The 15,629-nt window shown below is 22.0% G+C and overlaps 2 protein-coding genes across 6 annotated transcripts in view; both read right to left on the bottom strand.

Moving 5' to 3' along the window:
• LOC112686580 (F-actin-monooxygenase Mical) overlaps nucleotides 1-4,117 on the bottom strand; it is a 34,030-nt gene extending 29,913 nt beyond the window's left edge. For 4 of the 5 annotated variants that reach the window (XM_025558964.1, XM_025558956.1, XM_025558972.1 and 1 more), the window contains exon 1: nucleotides 3,955-4,116. The gene's annotated coding sequence lies outside the window, so the exon portion shown is untranslated. Of the gene's footprint in view, nucleotides 1-3,954 lie in introns of all 5 variants that reach the window. The other variant, XM_025558940.1, reaches the window with a different exon arrangement.
• Nucleotides 4,118-6,629: 2,512 nt separating this feature from the next.
• LOC112686609 (coiled-coil domain-containing protein 40-like) lies at nucleotides 6,630-13,874 on the bottom strand. The gene is made up of 14 exons (XM_025558984.1): nucleotides 13,798-13,874; nucleotides 11,720-11,943; nucleotides 11,408-11,627; nucleotides 11,192-11,349; nucleotides 10,867-11,111; nucleotides 10,537-10,780; nucleotides 10,293-10,475; nucleotides 9,985-10,230; nucleotides 9,741-9,915; nucleotides 9,023-9,231; nucleotides 8,603-8,818; nucleotides 8,312-8,503; nucleotides 7,943-8,101; nucleotides 6,630-6,863 (listed from the first exon to the last, which is right to left on the bottom strand). Exons 1-14 carry the CDS (start codon nucleotides 13,799-13,801, stop codon nucleotides 6,630-6,632), a joined length of 2,709 nt encoding a protein of 902 aa, XP_025414769.1. The 5' UTR covers nucleotides 13,802-13,874.
• Nucleotides 13,875-15,629: the final 1,755 nt, after the last annotated feature.

The following is a 15,629-nucleotide window of genomic DNA, read 5'->3' as shown; positions in this document are numbered from 1 at the left end:
GGTATCTCAAGGTCAGCAAAAAAAACACGCAAAACCAATACTTTTCTTTGTCCAGATCTAAGTCAAAATGGTTCATAGGATTTATCAGGAATATAACAATGAAGTGCAAATTGTTGGCACAAAATCAAATACGCTCAATGTTCAAATGTCCAAAACGTGTATTTTTGTCATTATGAACAAAAATAACTGATCTATTGACTATTAAACAAACATTTAAAATCTACATTTAACGATTTCCTGTAATACACCTATAACCAATAAAACATAGCGGTATAATAGAAGCCTAGTTCTATTGTGTATCGAAATTGATCAGGACTGGAACATTATGCAGGAAGGTTTAGGGCAGTATATATATATTATGATATGAGAGCAATTACATCTAAATGAATGGCGTACTGATGTTGATGACCCCTGTGTGGTTGATGATGTCATACAAACCCTCCTACATAGCAGACGTTATTAAAGGACAAAAGGTTACCAACCTACTGAAAAAACTAAAATATACTTAATAAAATAATATTATTTAACAAATCAAAATGTATTAAACAAATAATGTGATTTTTTATAATACAGTAGAACCTCGATTATCCGTGTTTGCGATTAACCGTGCTCACTCTTCCAAAAATTTAAAAATAAGTATGGACTGTAGATATAAATGTAGTTATAATCGAACATTTTATATTACATAATACACGATATCGACAATTATATTAATGACATTTTTGACGATAATAATATGAAGATAAGCAATATTGTATGTACATCGATTATTATATTTATCGAATCACCTTCAGTTTGCTTTTTTCCTTCGCTATCGCCGAACGTAACGTGTGGTTAAGCCAACGTTATTGGCTTAAGAAAAATTAGAAGCGAAGAAAAATTATTTCAAACCAAAAAAAACAAAGACTGATAACTTCATATTTTAAGCCCTAATAACTTGTTGTATAAAATTATTGTATGTATATTATGTATATTTCTAATTATAATTGAATCAAATTTTTAAAATATCATTATTATATAGTCTCGATTAACCGTGATTTTCATTTATTCGTGTGACCCCCTCCCCATCATTACCCCGGATAATCGAGATTCCACTATAAACTTTAATGTACAATACAATTAAAATTGTATAAAATAAATAATTTAGAATTACCAAGATTAACATAGAATTTAAATTATCAATTAAATTTATTAACAAAATCAAATAAAAATAAATTCTGAATTATTAAGAAAAATTAACTCTTATATAGAAAGGGAAAGTAATCAAATAATAACATATATAGTAAATAAATAGTTAAAATAATTAAATATTTATAAAAATAATAATAAATAATATTATAAAATGCTTTATAGTAAAGATTAACATATAGGTTTAACCTATTTTTTTATAATCTTGATAAAAAAGTTTATTTTAGAATAATAATTCAGAATGTATGAAGAAGAATATATAGAAGAAATAAGAAAATAAATATTGTTTATACTTGTGTTTGTCAATGAAAACTTAAGAAAGTCAATCAACTGGGGAATTTTTTCATGTTATTTTAACCATATTTTTCATATTTATATATAACATTGAAAGTGATTAATTAATTGTAAATCCCTAATTCAACGACTAAAGATTAAGATTGTTATAATATAAATAATTATTGAAAATCTAATCTAATATCACTATTATATAAACTCAAATGTAGACAATATATTGTATAAGTTTGTAATAATTAAAACAAATAAAATTTATATTTATTTTAAAAGTAAATGATATTTCTCAATACCAGTTAATACAACATGAGATTAGGTTAAAATTAAATTTGAAAAGCTAAAAAATAATATCAATAGAATTGTTTGTTAAAATAAATATTAACGTTTGCTACATGGCATTTGAATGTTTTTTATTCATTTAAATAAAAAAAAATGAAGAATAATGAAAACTGACTAATTTAAATGCTGCTTTTTAGACATTTAGAAATCAAATTTATATACATTAATTTTTACAAGATTATTAGTCTTAAATGTTAGATTTAATGAAGTGATACAAGAAACTATTTATATAAAAACAACACATTCCACACTTCTCAGAATCTAAATTAAAAATAACAAATATATTAGTCTAAATAATATAATGCAACTCAAGAGTGGTGATCAATGCATAAAGTTTTAGCTCAATAGCCTATTTGTTGTGGCAACTATCTTTTAATTTTAAAGATTGGACTTACAAAACATAGATACTTCTTACTTATATAATAAAATATAGTCAACTGATATTTTTTTCCCATAAAAATATTTAATATTATGTTACTAAGTTATTATGTGTTTTATTATATTTTTGACTTTTTTAACAAATTTAATTTGAATTTATACGAACATGATTAGAAGTTGTACATTTTTATATTTCTGTATTTCTGTATTAACTATAGGAATGTAAAAAAATTAAAACTTAGATATATTTACATTGTCCATGTTTTTATAATAGCCTACAATTAATATTAATAATAGCAAAAAATGTAATGTAAAATTATAGTAATTATAGTTTTATTGATTTAGTTATTAAATCAATAAAATTAATTAATTTATTAATTTATTAGTTTTAATATTATCATTTATTGTCATAAACAACTTCTTGATGGTTGAGCAAAATGATGAACAAAGTTTTTTGTTTATTCTGTATTTTCTATTAAAATTTACTGATTTACAAAAATAATGTCTTCCATACTCCATAAAACACATCTTATACCATTATGTACTATTTTAAGGTTTAAAACTACATATAAGTACAAGAAAAAAAATGAAATATTTTTATTTACTTTGATATTTAAAATTTTTACACAATATATATATTAGGTATAATAAGATCTAAGAAGACCATGCTTCAAAAGCAATATCATGGAGATGTTTTTATATAAAGGTACTCAATATTTTACATTATAATAGGTTGAAAAATGCTTATTGCTTCAAATTTATAATATTAATGCAACAAAGTCATAACTATTGTTTATTACTGAAAAATTTTGATAACTATTTTATGGTATATTATTTGTTACGACATTCATTAATATTTTATTTTACATTTCCAATAAATGCATTATTATTTAGCATTAATCAATATAAAATTATTCAGCAATAAGAATTATTTAACATAATACAAACATAATATATTTTTTATATTACCTAGTCATCATATTACTATAATATCAGATACTTGTATCTAAGGTTAAATCCAAAGCAGTAATAGCTGAAGTCTATAGACTGTTAATTAAAACATAATATGTTTTTATATTATAAAAGGCACCATCATATTCTTACCAAATACCAACTAAGAAAAATTACATGCTGTTTTTTTGTAGCCTTGAAGCATTTTAAGTCTTGGCATAATAGTTTTAGTTAAATGGATGATTATTTTTTGGAACTTATATTTGTTTCACTAAAAATTTTTTATAGATAATTAAAAATTAGTATATATATATAATTAATATGGAAAATAGGCATCACCAATAATTTTGAAAGAGTTTCATTCATTTTTTTATCTGTAATTTAAGTTCCTTAGAATAAAATGCATACATCTTATCTTTCTTAAGTTAAAGAACAAATAATATTTTTGAATAATTCCAAATAAATAAGTGGAAAAATTATTTTTGACAGTATGAAATAATAGGTCTAATTATATTAACCATTGTTAAGTGCTACACTAAATGCTAGGTATCAAAATTTTTCATTTAAACACTGTAGCCATCATAATAAAAGTTTAATTATAAGAAAAAATCAATTTACCTACTCAAAAATAAAGATGAGAATTGACTGAAAGTATACTATAACTATACGTGTAACGTTTTTATTTATTTTCTCTTCAAAATTTAAACTAAATGCTAAAACTATCTTTTATTTGTCTCAATAATATTGATGAAATTTATAAGTAAATAAACAAGAACAATATCATAATTGTATTTCATACCAACTAACCTGTTATTTGTAGTTTTTAGGCAACTAGATATTTAAAATTAACTTAAATTTAAATTGACACATTTTAAATAAAACTGATTCTTCACTTGACATCTTTGTGAATTCCAATTATAGTATGCATTATAATGAAAATTTTATTATTACTCAAGTATTAATGTAGTATAGGTATATATATATATATATATTTTAATTGGAAAATTTAGTGTTATGATATTAAAAGAAAAAATTGTATTTGATAGATAAAAGAAAAGCTGCATACAAAAAAGGAATCAAAAAATTTTTTCCAATGAGAAAAACAATTTTAAAATTTGGTAGCAAATGATATAAAAGACATTTTTAATTTATTACTAATTAAATAAATAAATCACAAACCGAAGACAACGATCATTACGTACTAAATAGTATACTGTAATACGATGTGATAAAATACAATTTACAAGAGAAAACAACACGCTGGGGCGGCACGAGGAAAACTGCAGTGCAGCTGAAATGACCAAAATGTAGTTTGACAAGTTTGCCATTCTTACTGTTACATTTCTTATTACATATGACTACACTGTAAGAATTGTTAATTTTTTATCACGACTATAGATAACATTACTAACAAAACCTTAGATCATTTACTATGGATGGGCCAGACTATATCTTTCCTGTGTAAACAATTTGAAGCACATATAAACGACGAGTGTTTCATTGAAATGCATTATCTACGCATGCGCGAATATACTCGTCGCATATTTTATAAATAAACGCGGTATTTAATATTCAAATAAAATAAATAAAAATTCTAATAAAATATAATTTTTTAGTTATCACTCATGAATTCCCAGGGAGAATGCAACAATTTGAATAAATATACGAGTATACTTGCACATGCGCAGATAATGCATCTCAACGAAAGACTCGTCACTTATATGTGCTTCAATCATCAGTACATGGCTCCATCCATAATTTATGATCAGATTTATGATCATCATTTATGATTAGAAAAAAACAGTTTTGTTATTATATTATCATTGATTATAGAATATAAACAAGGTTATATTGCTATACCGAGGAGCCGTACTTCCTTTAAAAAATATTATTTTTATTATAAGTATGAATACATAAAATGTACTTATCAACATAATATATTCACAAGTTCTCTAAGTTTTTCATCACGGTAAAAGAAAATAAATTGGAAAAAATAACTTATAATGTATAAGACATAAACGTAAAAAAAATTTTATTTTATTTTTATTTAGAACGATAAAAATTAGTCCGGTACACACATCGATTATGCTCCAAACAACCATGTATTACTAACCGACATGTCTAAACATGTGGTAAACTTTTATACGGCTGCCTGGAGCACAAACGCGTGCTCCGTTAATATAGACACATTTTCAACACAAAAAACTACGAAAACTTTTTTTTTAACAAATATTTTTGTTAATTACAGACTATATGCATTATAACCGATTATAATTTACTATAATAATCTAATAATTTTTCACGCACTCCTGTGCACTAGCACGAGACACTACTGATAAGCAGTAAGTTTCAAACTAATATATTAAATACATCGAACATGTCTAACAAACTACAAACGTTAATTAATACAACTAGAAATAAAATATTAAAATTAAAAGTATATTAATTTATTATACATAAATATGTTACGTCGATTTCAAAAAATCAGGAACGTTGTTGTACATGAATTCGGCAACCATATCAATTTAAAACTACCGATTGTATAAAGTCGACTAGACTTAAGTAACTAAATTTTTTTAATTTTCTTTATATATGAACGTTATAAAATTAATAGGTAACTTTTTGACTAGTAAAATATTAATTATTAATTTATTTAATCTTTAACTCATTGACAGCAATAAAATATAAACACCTCAAATGAGATCATATAATGAAATATGTCTTCGGCGTCTTCAGTTATTTTTTAGAAATTACTTAGGCAAGTTTTGAAAGTATTTATTTTATTACATTTTAAACTTGTTTTTAAATTGTGTGATTTTATTATTTAAAAAAATTATAACTACTATTATTAAAACAATTATAGAAATATTAAGGAAATAAAAATTAAATTTAAAAATAATAATTATAGTAATAAAATTTAAATAAAGTAAAATAATAATACGAAAAATACATTGCAAACAAAAATATCATAAATAAGTTATCGTATAACTATAAATCAATACTTTTTGTGTCCAATTTTGATTTTTAGCAAATTTTCTTATGAAGGCAATAATACCATTCCTATTTTTTTATTGAATTCCTAATTTGGCCGATGTATCTATTTAAAGACATACATATAAATTATAAACCGTTTTGGGACAAGAATTGCCGCCAACATTCCCATGCACAAATGACTACCTTCAACATGTACAATGTTGCGTCATCGAATAATACCGAATTCATGAGTTCTATAGAAAATATTTTACCTAATAAAATGCATGAATTCAACGTAACATATACATATAACTATAATTAACATTATTTTAAAGAAACATTTTAAAATTAAACATACACAAAATTATAATATATAATAATAATTATTGTATAATAATTACATATATCTATAGGTATTAGACATTAACGCTAGAAAGGTACATAAACATCGATTGTTCAATAGATGTAAAAAAATATTTACCTATCTTTTATTAAAGCTGTTTATTTTTCTAACTATCAACAGATTGAAGAATATTTAACAAACGTGTTATTTGAAAATCAAAGTAGGGAAAATCGTTTTTTAATCCTTCTACAATACTTATTAAATCTGCATTTTTTTTCCACTCAGCTACAAATTCTTCATTCATTTTTGATTCATTTTTTATAAACAAACGGTATTTTCCATTATTAACTTCATCTAAGAATTTTAAATAATTTTGTTTGTAGCTTAATTTATGAATGTTCTAGAAAAAAAATACAAATATAAATTATACTTTCCTCCTATCGAGGATTAGAATATTAAAATTTGGACACATTTTTTCTGCATGGAATTATTTTTAAACTTTTCTGGTTATCATAAATTATTGGTCTATATAGTCGGCCATAAAATTGTCAAAAAATAACATTAACTGTTGTAAAGATTAAAAAGAGTGTCTACTTCATATAGGTACTATTCTACCTACTCGGAAAACTTTTTAAAAAAAATTTAAATACTTATTTCAGAAATGTATTTGAATAATTGATAGTTAAAATATGATATATGTATCAGTTAAAAAAAATTTCGAAGACATTTTAAATAATAAAATTAAAAATTAAATAAAAATTAGTAAATGATTAATACTTGTAAATTAATTTGTAAATAAATAGTTTATAAATAAAAATAAATGCTTAGTATGGAGAATTATTATATTTGTAAAGTATGACCTATTACAAATTAAAGATTCATTATCAAGAACATACAATGTTAAAAAAATCGGGACTCATTTTCTAAGTTAATAGTAGGACAATTTTTATTGGCAATTTTATAGTTCTAATCATACATAAAATATTATGATTTTAAACTAGTTTTGTATTAATATATTTATGTTATTGATTTGGAATTTTCATCAAATTTTAACATCTTTATTATTATTACCTTCATTATAATATTATTCTTAATTATACTTATTATATTATTATTAATTTATAATTGTATGACCCTTGTATTACTATAAAACCAGGAGTAATTAGATAGGTATCTAACTTTTCAGTTTATTTCAGATTAGACTAATTTCATCTTCTAACTACAATTAAAAATTATTTAAAATTATTTGTTGTTAAACCTTAAGTATAATATCTAATTGTTATAAAATGGTTGATAATTCACACATTTATCTAAAATACACTTGGACATATTCAAGATACTTATCCAGCTAGCAATGAATGACTATATAAATTGGTGGGCCTTTCAATAAATTAATTAAAAAAGCGTAAGAGTTATTAAACAAAGTAAGTAAACTTAGTAATTATCTTAACCATTAAATAGTAACAAACAAAATATAACCTTTAGTTTTTTCGCACCAGTATCTTCAATATTTTCATTTAATTCATTGATATCTTTGTGAACGTAGTTGATTTTATCATTTAAACATGTAAGTTTACTTTCCAATTCTTTTTTATCAAATTGTAAATCATTAAAAGTTCTATCAAATTTTTTACATTCCTGTAAAATAATTATAAAAAATAATGTTTTAATTTATTAAAAAGTTGGTTTTTAAATATTTTACTTATAATTTCCATATACATATTAACTGTTAAGTATGAACAAATATGATGTATTTTGGAAATTTTAAAATTATTTTTAAATTATATATCTTCCTTATAAAATATAATTAAGATTAAGTGCTGCAGTAATTAACATTGCCAAATTTACATTTTTAATATTTTTTATATCCATTCTTAAATGATCAAGTTTCTTCAAAAATTTTTGTTTGGTTTCATTTTTTCCCTTTAAACGAATATCCTTGGCTGCAACTTTATTATATATTATTGCACGTCTTGATATGCTTAATTCTAAATCCGTCATAATTTTTTTTAATGTTTTTTTTAATTGACTTTCTCTTATCTAAAAATAATAATAATTTGCTAGATTAATTTAGCAAAGCAATGATATTGTCTATCACACTTAACTGTTAAATAATGAAATAAAGTTTACCTACATTACCTGCATTCTATGGATCTCATGTTTCATAGCATCAATATCACCTAAATCACCTTCCTTATTTTTTATTTCGTTTTTGATATCAACAAGCAACTGAACTTTTGCATCCCATGATTTACTTTCAAGTTGTTTTTCATTATAAGTGTTTTTTATTTCGTTTAAATCATTTTTCAATAATTTTAATTTATCTATATATTCTAAATTTTGTTTTTCATTTTCCTATATAATATAACACTATAGTTATAAATAGTAAAAATATGTACTTTGTAAGTTTATTAATATGCATTATGTGAATTTACTAAGTAAAAATGTATATTAAATAAGTTATGTCATGGCTATAAATACTAAGTATTTTTATTAAGTATAAATACTTAGTATTTATAATCAATGGTTGTATATTAAAATGTTAGTGATCACATTAACCTTCAATTCAGCTAAATAAGAACTATGTAACCAATCATTTTCATTCAAAAGTTGATTACTTTTCCCTTTATTTTTGCTAAAATTTTCATTCAGTTTCAAAATTGTACTTCTCATATTAGTAAGAGTTCTTTTATACTGATCAACTTCCTTAGATAAAACCGTTATTTCTTGTTCTAGTTTTATATTCTTTGTGTCCATTACCAAAGCATCTAAAACATATATTTGTATACAATTTATAGAAACATACCTGGTTAGTAGATAATTATATAAAACAATTTAAACTTTGCAAATTAAAAAATGTTTTTTAAAATATAGGTATGTCAATATCTCAAATAATTACTAATAAAAATAGAACAAAGAAAGAAAAATTTAAATTTTTCCATTGAAATTTGGAAAAATTATTATATTTATAACTATTATTGCAGCAATAATTTTGTAAAATTATTAATAGTTTAATAATATTATATGTTATAATATTTTATTAAATTTGAGAATTTAGACCCATTGCAATATAATGTACCTATTGTAATTGGTTGTGGCGCAACCAGGATTGGTTTTAGGGGATGGGGAGGGGGGTTGTGAATTTGGAAAAAATAAACAGGTGTTTGGTGGGGATAAGGAAGTAAATTTAAGTTAGTATTATGAGTAAAATATTTAAATTTATAATTTAAGTTAAAATTTTACATTTTATATATTTAAGTACAATATATTTACTTACATTTACGTACTTTATTGAGTTCATTTAATTGTTTATTACGCTGATCAAGTAGTTGAATATTTTTATTTTGATTCTCAACCCAACATTGTTTCAATAAATCAGTTTCTTTTTGAATTTGATCAATTTTGAGTTTAACTTTATCAATCTGCATCTGAGGAGTAACCATACAGCCCTCCTAAAATTCAAAAAAAATAATTAAAATAAAATGTAATAGAATACTTATTAAATTAATTATTTTTCTTGCATCTTGTTTTTTCTTTATAGTTTCCATCTGTTTATTTTCCAAATCAATTTGTTTTGATTTATTTTGTATATCAATATAGAGTTTTTTCAGTTCTGAATCTAATGTAGATAAGGCAAATCCTAGATCATTCAAAAATGTTGTATTCTTTTCTATATCATTTTCTAAATTTGAACTAGTAGTACGATATTGTTCCAATTTTAATAATGATTGAGACAAATTGTTTTCAAAACCAACAAGTATTAATTCCTATATTTAAAAATGAAAAACACATTAATTAATAATATAATTTTTATTAAGTGAAATAATACATGTTCTTTATTTTGAATTTTAAGTTTTGATATTCTGTTATTTATTTGAACACAATTATTATTTGCAAATAATTGTTTTTTCAATTCATTTAAAACATCTTCTTCATATTTTAATTTCAAACTCGATTTTTTGTCAAGGAAATGTAATGATGTATTCATTTCATTTTCAATTGATTTTTGATCCTGTAATAAAATAAACAAGTATTTAGCATTTTATAAATAAGTACATTTATAAAATACATACCAATATAACTTGATTTAAGTTAAGGTTTTGAAATTCGGTTATTTGTATAATTTTGGAATATTCATCTTTTAAACAGTTAAATTTATCTAAATTAATTTTAAAATTATTTTGTAAATTATTATTTTCTTGTTTATATTTATTTAAAAAACTGAGTAGATCGTTATTTTTATGCAATTCTTCAAGGACACTGTGCTTGAAACTATTTGCTTCCATTAGTAATGCATGATATTTATTTTTTGATTCTCTAAAAAAATATTTTTCTATGTATACAATGCATATAAACCTTAAGTATAAGCTAATGTATTTTATAATAAATGTTTGGGTTATTACTGGAGATCAATTTTTATCTTTTGAAAACATTTATCACGTTGTTGAATACTAATTAAGACTTCGTTCCATAATAAAGTAATTTTTATATTATCTCCATTAATAGCATCAAGATCTGTTGAGCTATCCATAACTTTTTGTTTTAATAATTCTCTTTCATTATACTTTGTCTCCGCTTGTTCACTTAATTGTTTCATACGATCTTCCAATCGAAGAATCTCTTGAGTTAAAGATAACAATAACAAATCCTTATTATAAAATAAACAGTACTTAGTATACAATACTAGTTGAATTTATAACTATATTATTGAGATAAAGAAATAATAACTTGTTTTTGTTGATCGTTTAATAATTTTTTTTTATAATGCTTCGCTTGAGATTTTTTTTGATTACAAATATTAAATGTAATTTCTTGTTCTTTTTCATATTTTGTAAGTTCTTTTAAAAGTCCTCGACTACAATCTAATTGTCTCTTTAGAGCTAAAACTATAAATGTGTAAAATATAAAAATTAATTAAACAAAAATTAAAATTTCTATATCAACTTTTTTTTGTATGAAGTGTTGTTTTTGTTATAATATCATTATGGCGTTGTTTTCCTTGGCTAACACTTGTTTCAACTTCTTTTTTGGTTTTTTCAAAATCTTTTTTCATTTCATGGAATTTACTTAATAAACCATGTTGGGTTTCTATACGAGAAGTTGTATTGTTTATTTCCTTTATAAATGACAATTTTTCATTTTGTTTTGATTTAATTTCTTTTTCCTAATAAATAGATAATAACATTTTTAACAGAGCAGAGAAATATAGAATAATGGATGTTATTATTTATTTTAGATATACTTAATTAAACTTACTATTTTAAGTACTTCTTCCTGGATATTATCTCTTTGTTTTAATAAATGTTGTTTCAGTGTATTTTGAAATCTCACCATAACAGGATTATTTGGTTCAAGTACTATTAGTTGGTTGTTTATTATTTCATTATTGATGGATGGGGGAATAATAGATGTCATATTACTATTCATACTTTCAACATCTACAGAGCTATTTTCTGAACAACTTTGGTAAGTTACTGATTCTAAAACATTTAAAAAAATGAATCAGTATTTTCTAAACTGTACCATATTTACATATCTTCATACTTGAAAAATAGTATTTTTATTATATTAAAACCAAAATGAATTATAAATTAGTGCTGTCATTTCATAATAGAGACCGGTCCAATAAGAATAAAATTTTTAATACTATAAAAAGAACCCTTGTTGATCATCCAACCATAACTAAATACTGTTTAGTAGAATATATATTAAGCAAACTACATACATTAACATTAACACTGCTGTTTACATATTCTTATATATGTATATATACATATATCCTCATTCAAATCAACAAATAACCTTCCATAAATTATACGCTGAACAATTAAAATACCTATAATATTGATAAAAGTTTCCAAAAATGTATACATCAAACACAATTATTATACTAAATATACCAACTATAAATTATAATAATTTTATTGAAAGTGTATAAGCATGAAAGAAATTAGCAATTATAAGCTACAAAAATCTTTATTTTTGGTAGTATATTATTGTACATTTAAATCATATAAAAACAATATCTAACCATATAAATGCATATGTGCAATTAAAAGATCAAATAATAAAAGCATATGACATCAGTAATTTTAGAATTTGATAATGACGATTTTTCATACTTGCAAAAATGTTGAGTGCTTTATTTAGATTAATTATTGATGTTTTAACTCTTTCTATAGTAATAACCAATAAATCTTTAGATGATCATCACCCATAGTATGATTTTAGTTGTTTAAAATACGAAAATAAACGTTAACTATATCTAGTTATAGATACTGTGGAAACAGGTAAAGTAATAAGGATAGTGATTATTTTTATTTCAGAGTAACTTTTAGGCAATCGATATTTTTAAAAAATAATAAATATCATGAGAACCATCATTATTTGTCTTAAAACTTTAACCAATTATTGTTTTCATATAAAACGCTAGATTTTTATTTAGACTAATTGATATAGTTAATATATAGCTAATTATTGTTATAATTTATTTTTTTAGTTATAGTAGATTGCCGATAAGATATCATTTACTCTTAAGGTGTACTCGGCAGCCGGCTCAAAGCTACTTTAAAATTTAGACTTGGGCAAATACATACTCATAACCCCCTCACCCCTCCAAATAATGCTCAGGTTTAAATTAGTCAGAAGTAATTTTTTTCAATAGTCTATAGTAAAAGTACAAAAATGTAAGTGTAACACATCAAACATTTTCAAATTTAGAACTAAAAAATGATATTTTTCACACAGGTAATTTACTACAAGTACATTTTAATATTTTATTCTAAGTTTTGGAGACAGCGTTTTATTTTTATATTGTTAAATATTAAATGATAATTTAGAATTCAAATTATCTGTGAAATTCTTGTGACTGTTTATTTATAGTAGGATTTTGTTTTTATTATTTGTGGTTATCTCAAACGTAGGTCTATAGAACCCTTTAATAAGATCTTTTTGTAATAATTATTGTTTTCTACATTTATCATTATTTTATTATCACGTATTACTAAATAATACAACTATATTAAAGACTTCTTATGGATTTCTTAATAAAAAATATTCATTAAGTTTAATTAAGGTTTTTTTTAAGACCAAGTTTATATATCATATTTCATAAATTTAAATTACACATTAGTATCAAATAAGGATAGCATTAACCAACAGGGTAATAGAGCTTAAAAGCTAGAATAAGTATTTAGGAGATATTAGATGTATTTTTTAATAGATACTTGTAGTAGTTACTTAATAATCTATTAAGTATAACCCACAATATTTAACTTAGTGATTCACTAGGCCTATCCAATCCTTTATGGTATTATATTACATTATTTTCTTACCCATTGTATTAATACTTCTGTTACTATCACGATTTAAGACTTTATCAATATTAACATCACTATAGTTTTTAAACAATTTTTTTATCATAAATTTACTTATTAAAATGTTTCATATAATTAAATTCTCCAGGTTGACATTTCAACTTTAAAAAAAAATTATAATTTTAAATAATGCTTACAATGTATGTAATATTACACATATGCTGAGTACTTTACTATATGTAATATTGGTTACTATGACAATATTCATAAGTATAAATACAAAGTATTTGTGTAATTGTTTCAATGATGTAGAAGCATCAGTTAATAAAACCTAATAAATAAATATACACAAATAAAAAATGGGAAGGTTAATTAAATTCCTATTTTTCTTTACCTTGAGTACTCCATTTATAGATATTATTTTGATTATATAATACCTTATAATATTAACACAAAGGATGATGAAAAATAAAAATAAAATTGTGTACTTATATAGTTATATACTTATTTATATGTATACATGAGTTATTTTATTTACATATGTTTAAAATAGTTATAAATATTTGTATTATATATTCATAATTACACATACATTAGAGTAAGGTGAATTGAATTAAAATATAACCAAAGGGTAGTGTTATTTAGCTAATTTAAAATATTATTTGTTTATATTTTTAATATTCAATAGATAATAACTATTTCAATATAATACAAGTTATATAAACAATGTAAGAAATTATAAAAGACTGATTTCAATACATAAATGTATATATATTGTTAAAACCTAAGTTATTTCAATAATTTAAACATTCAAATTGAAAGAAAAAAATGGATATTTTTTAAAAATAAAATCACCAATCAATCATCAAAATGTAATATATAAGAATTATTTTGATAAAACAAAAATATTCTTACTGAGAATAAATCTAAAATGTATACAATATTTTAATCACAATATAAATAATAAAACACACAATTACAATTATTCTTCGGTTCTATATAAGATTTGTTATTTAAAAAAATCTTATAGCTACCACTTCCAACACTATATTAATAACTATTATAGACAACAAATATAATATAAAATAAAATACTATAAGTTTCTACAATTTTCACAAATACATTTACATTTAAAATAATAAGAATATTTATTGAAATAAAATTGTGCAATCTATTTTATAATTAGACAATTCAAATTAATTCTACATTATATTTGATTGATATATTTAAGCAAACCATTATGTGAAAAAATAATTCAATGTATTGTATAAATAAATATTTTTCTATTTTATACTTTATAAATATAAATTAACTTAAGTAGAGGCTGATTGATTTATAAACAAAATACATTTTTCTGAAAAAAGTTATGGAAAAAAAAATAGTAAAATCAAAAATTAAATTAAAAATATATATATAAAACATAATATTTGTTTGTTTATTTTTACTATACATATATAATATGATCCAGTTTTAAAAGTTTTTGACATAATAAGGAGATCAATAATCAATTTTTAGTACAATTATTTTTAATTTGCTGTTTGAATTTAAAAACAATCAACAGTATCATAATATATCATGTCTGTTAGTATGAGATACAGTTTTAAAGGACATTAGGTTTTTTAGCAAATAAATATCACGAATGCATAAATAATAATATTAAATTTAATTAATAAAAACAATTATAGTTGTTATAATAGTAATACATTTAATTTTATAAAAAAAAAAAAAAAGAAATTTTAATAGAATTTATTTTCTACACAAACATAACTCAAATATTAGAGTAAAATAATTTTTATTAGAATATACTTCATGTTAGTAATTTAAATGATGGCGTTAATCAATAATTATCT

This window comes from Sipha flava, unplaced genomic scaffold, assembly GCF_003268045.1.
Source record: "Sipha flava isolate LNK unplaced genomic scaffold, YSA_version1 108_pilon_pilon, whole genome shotgun sequence".
NCBI classification, from domain to species: domain Eukaryota; kingdom Metazoa; phylum Arthropoda; class Insecta; order Hemiptera; family Aphididae; genus Sipha; species Sipha flava.
Note: the sequence above shows the minus strand (reverse complement) of the source record. Positions and strands in the feature narration are given on the sequence as shown.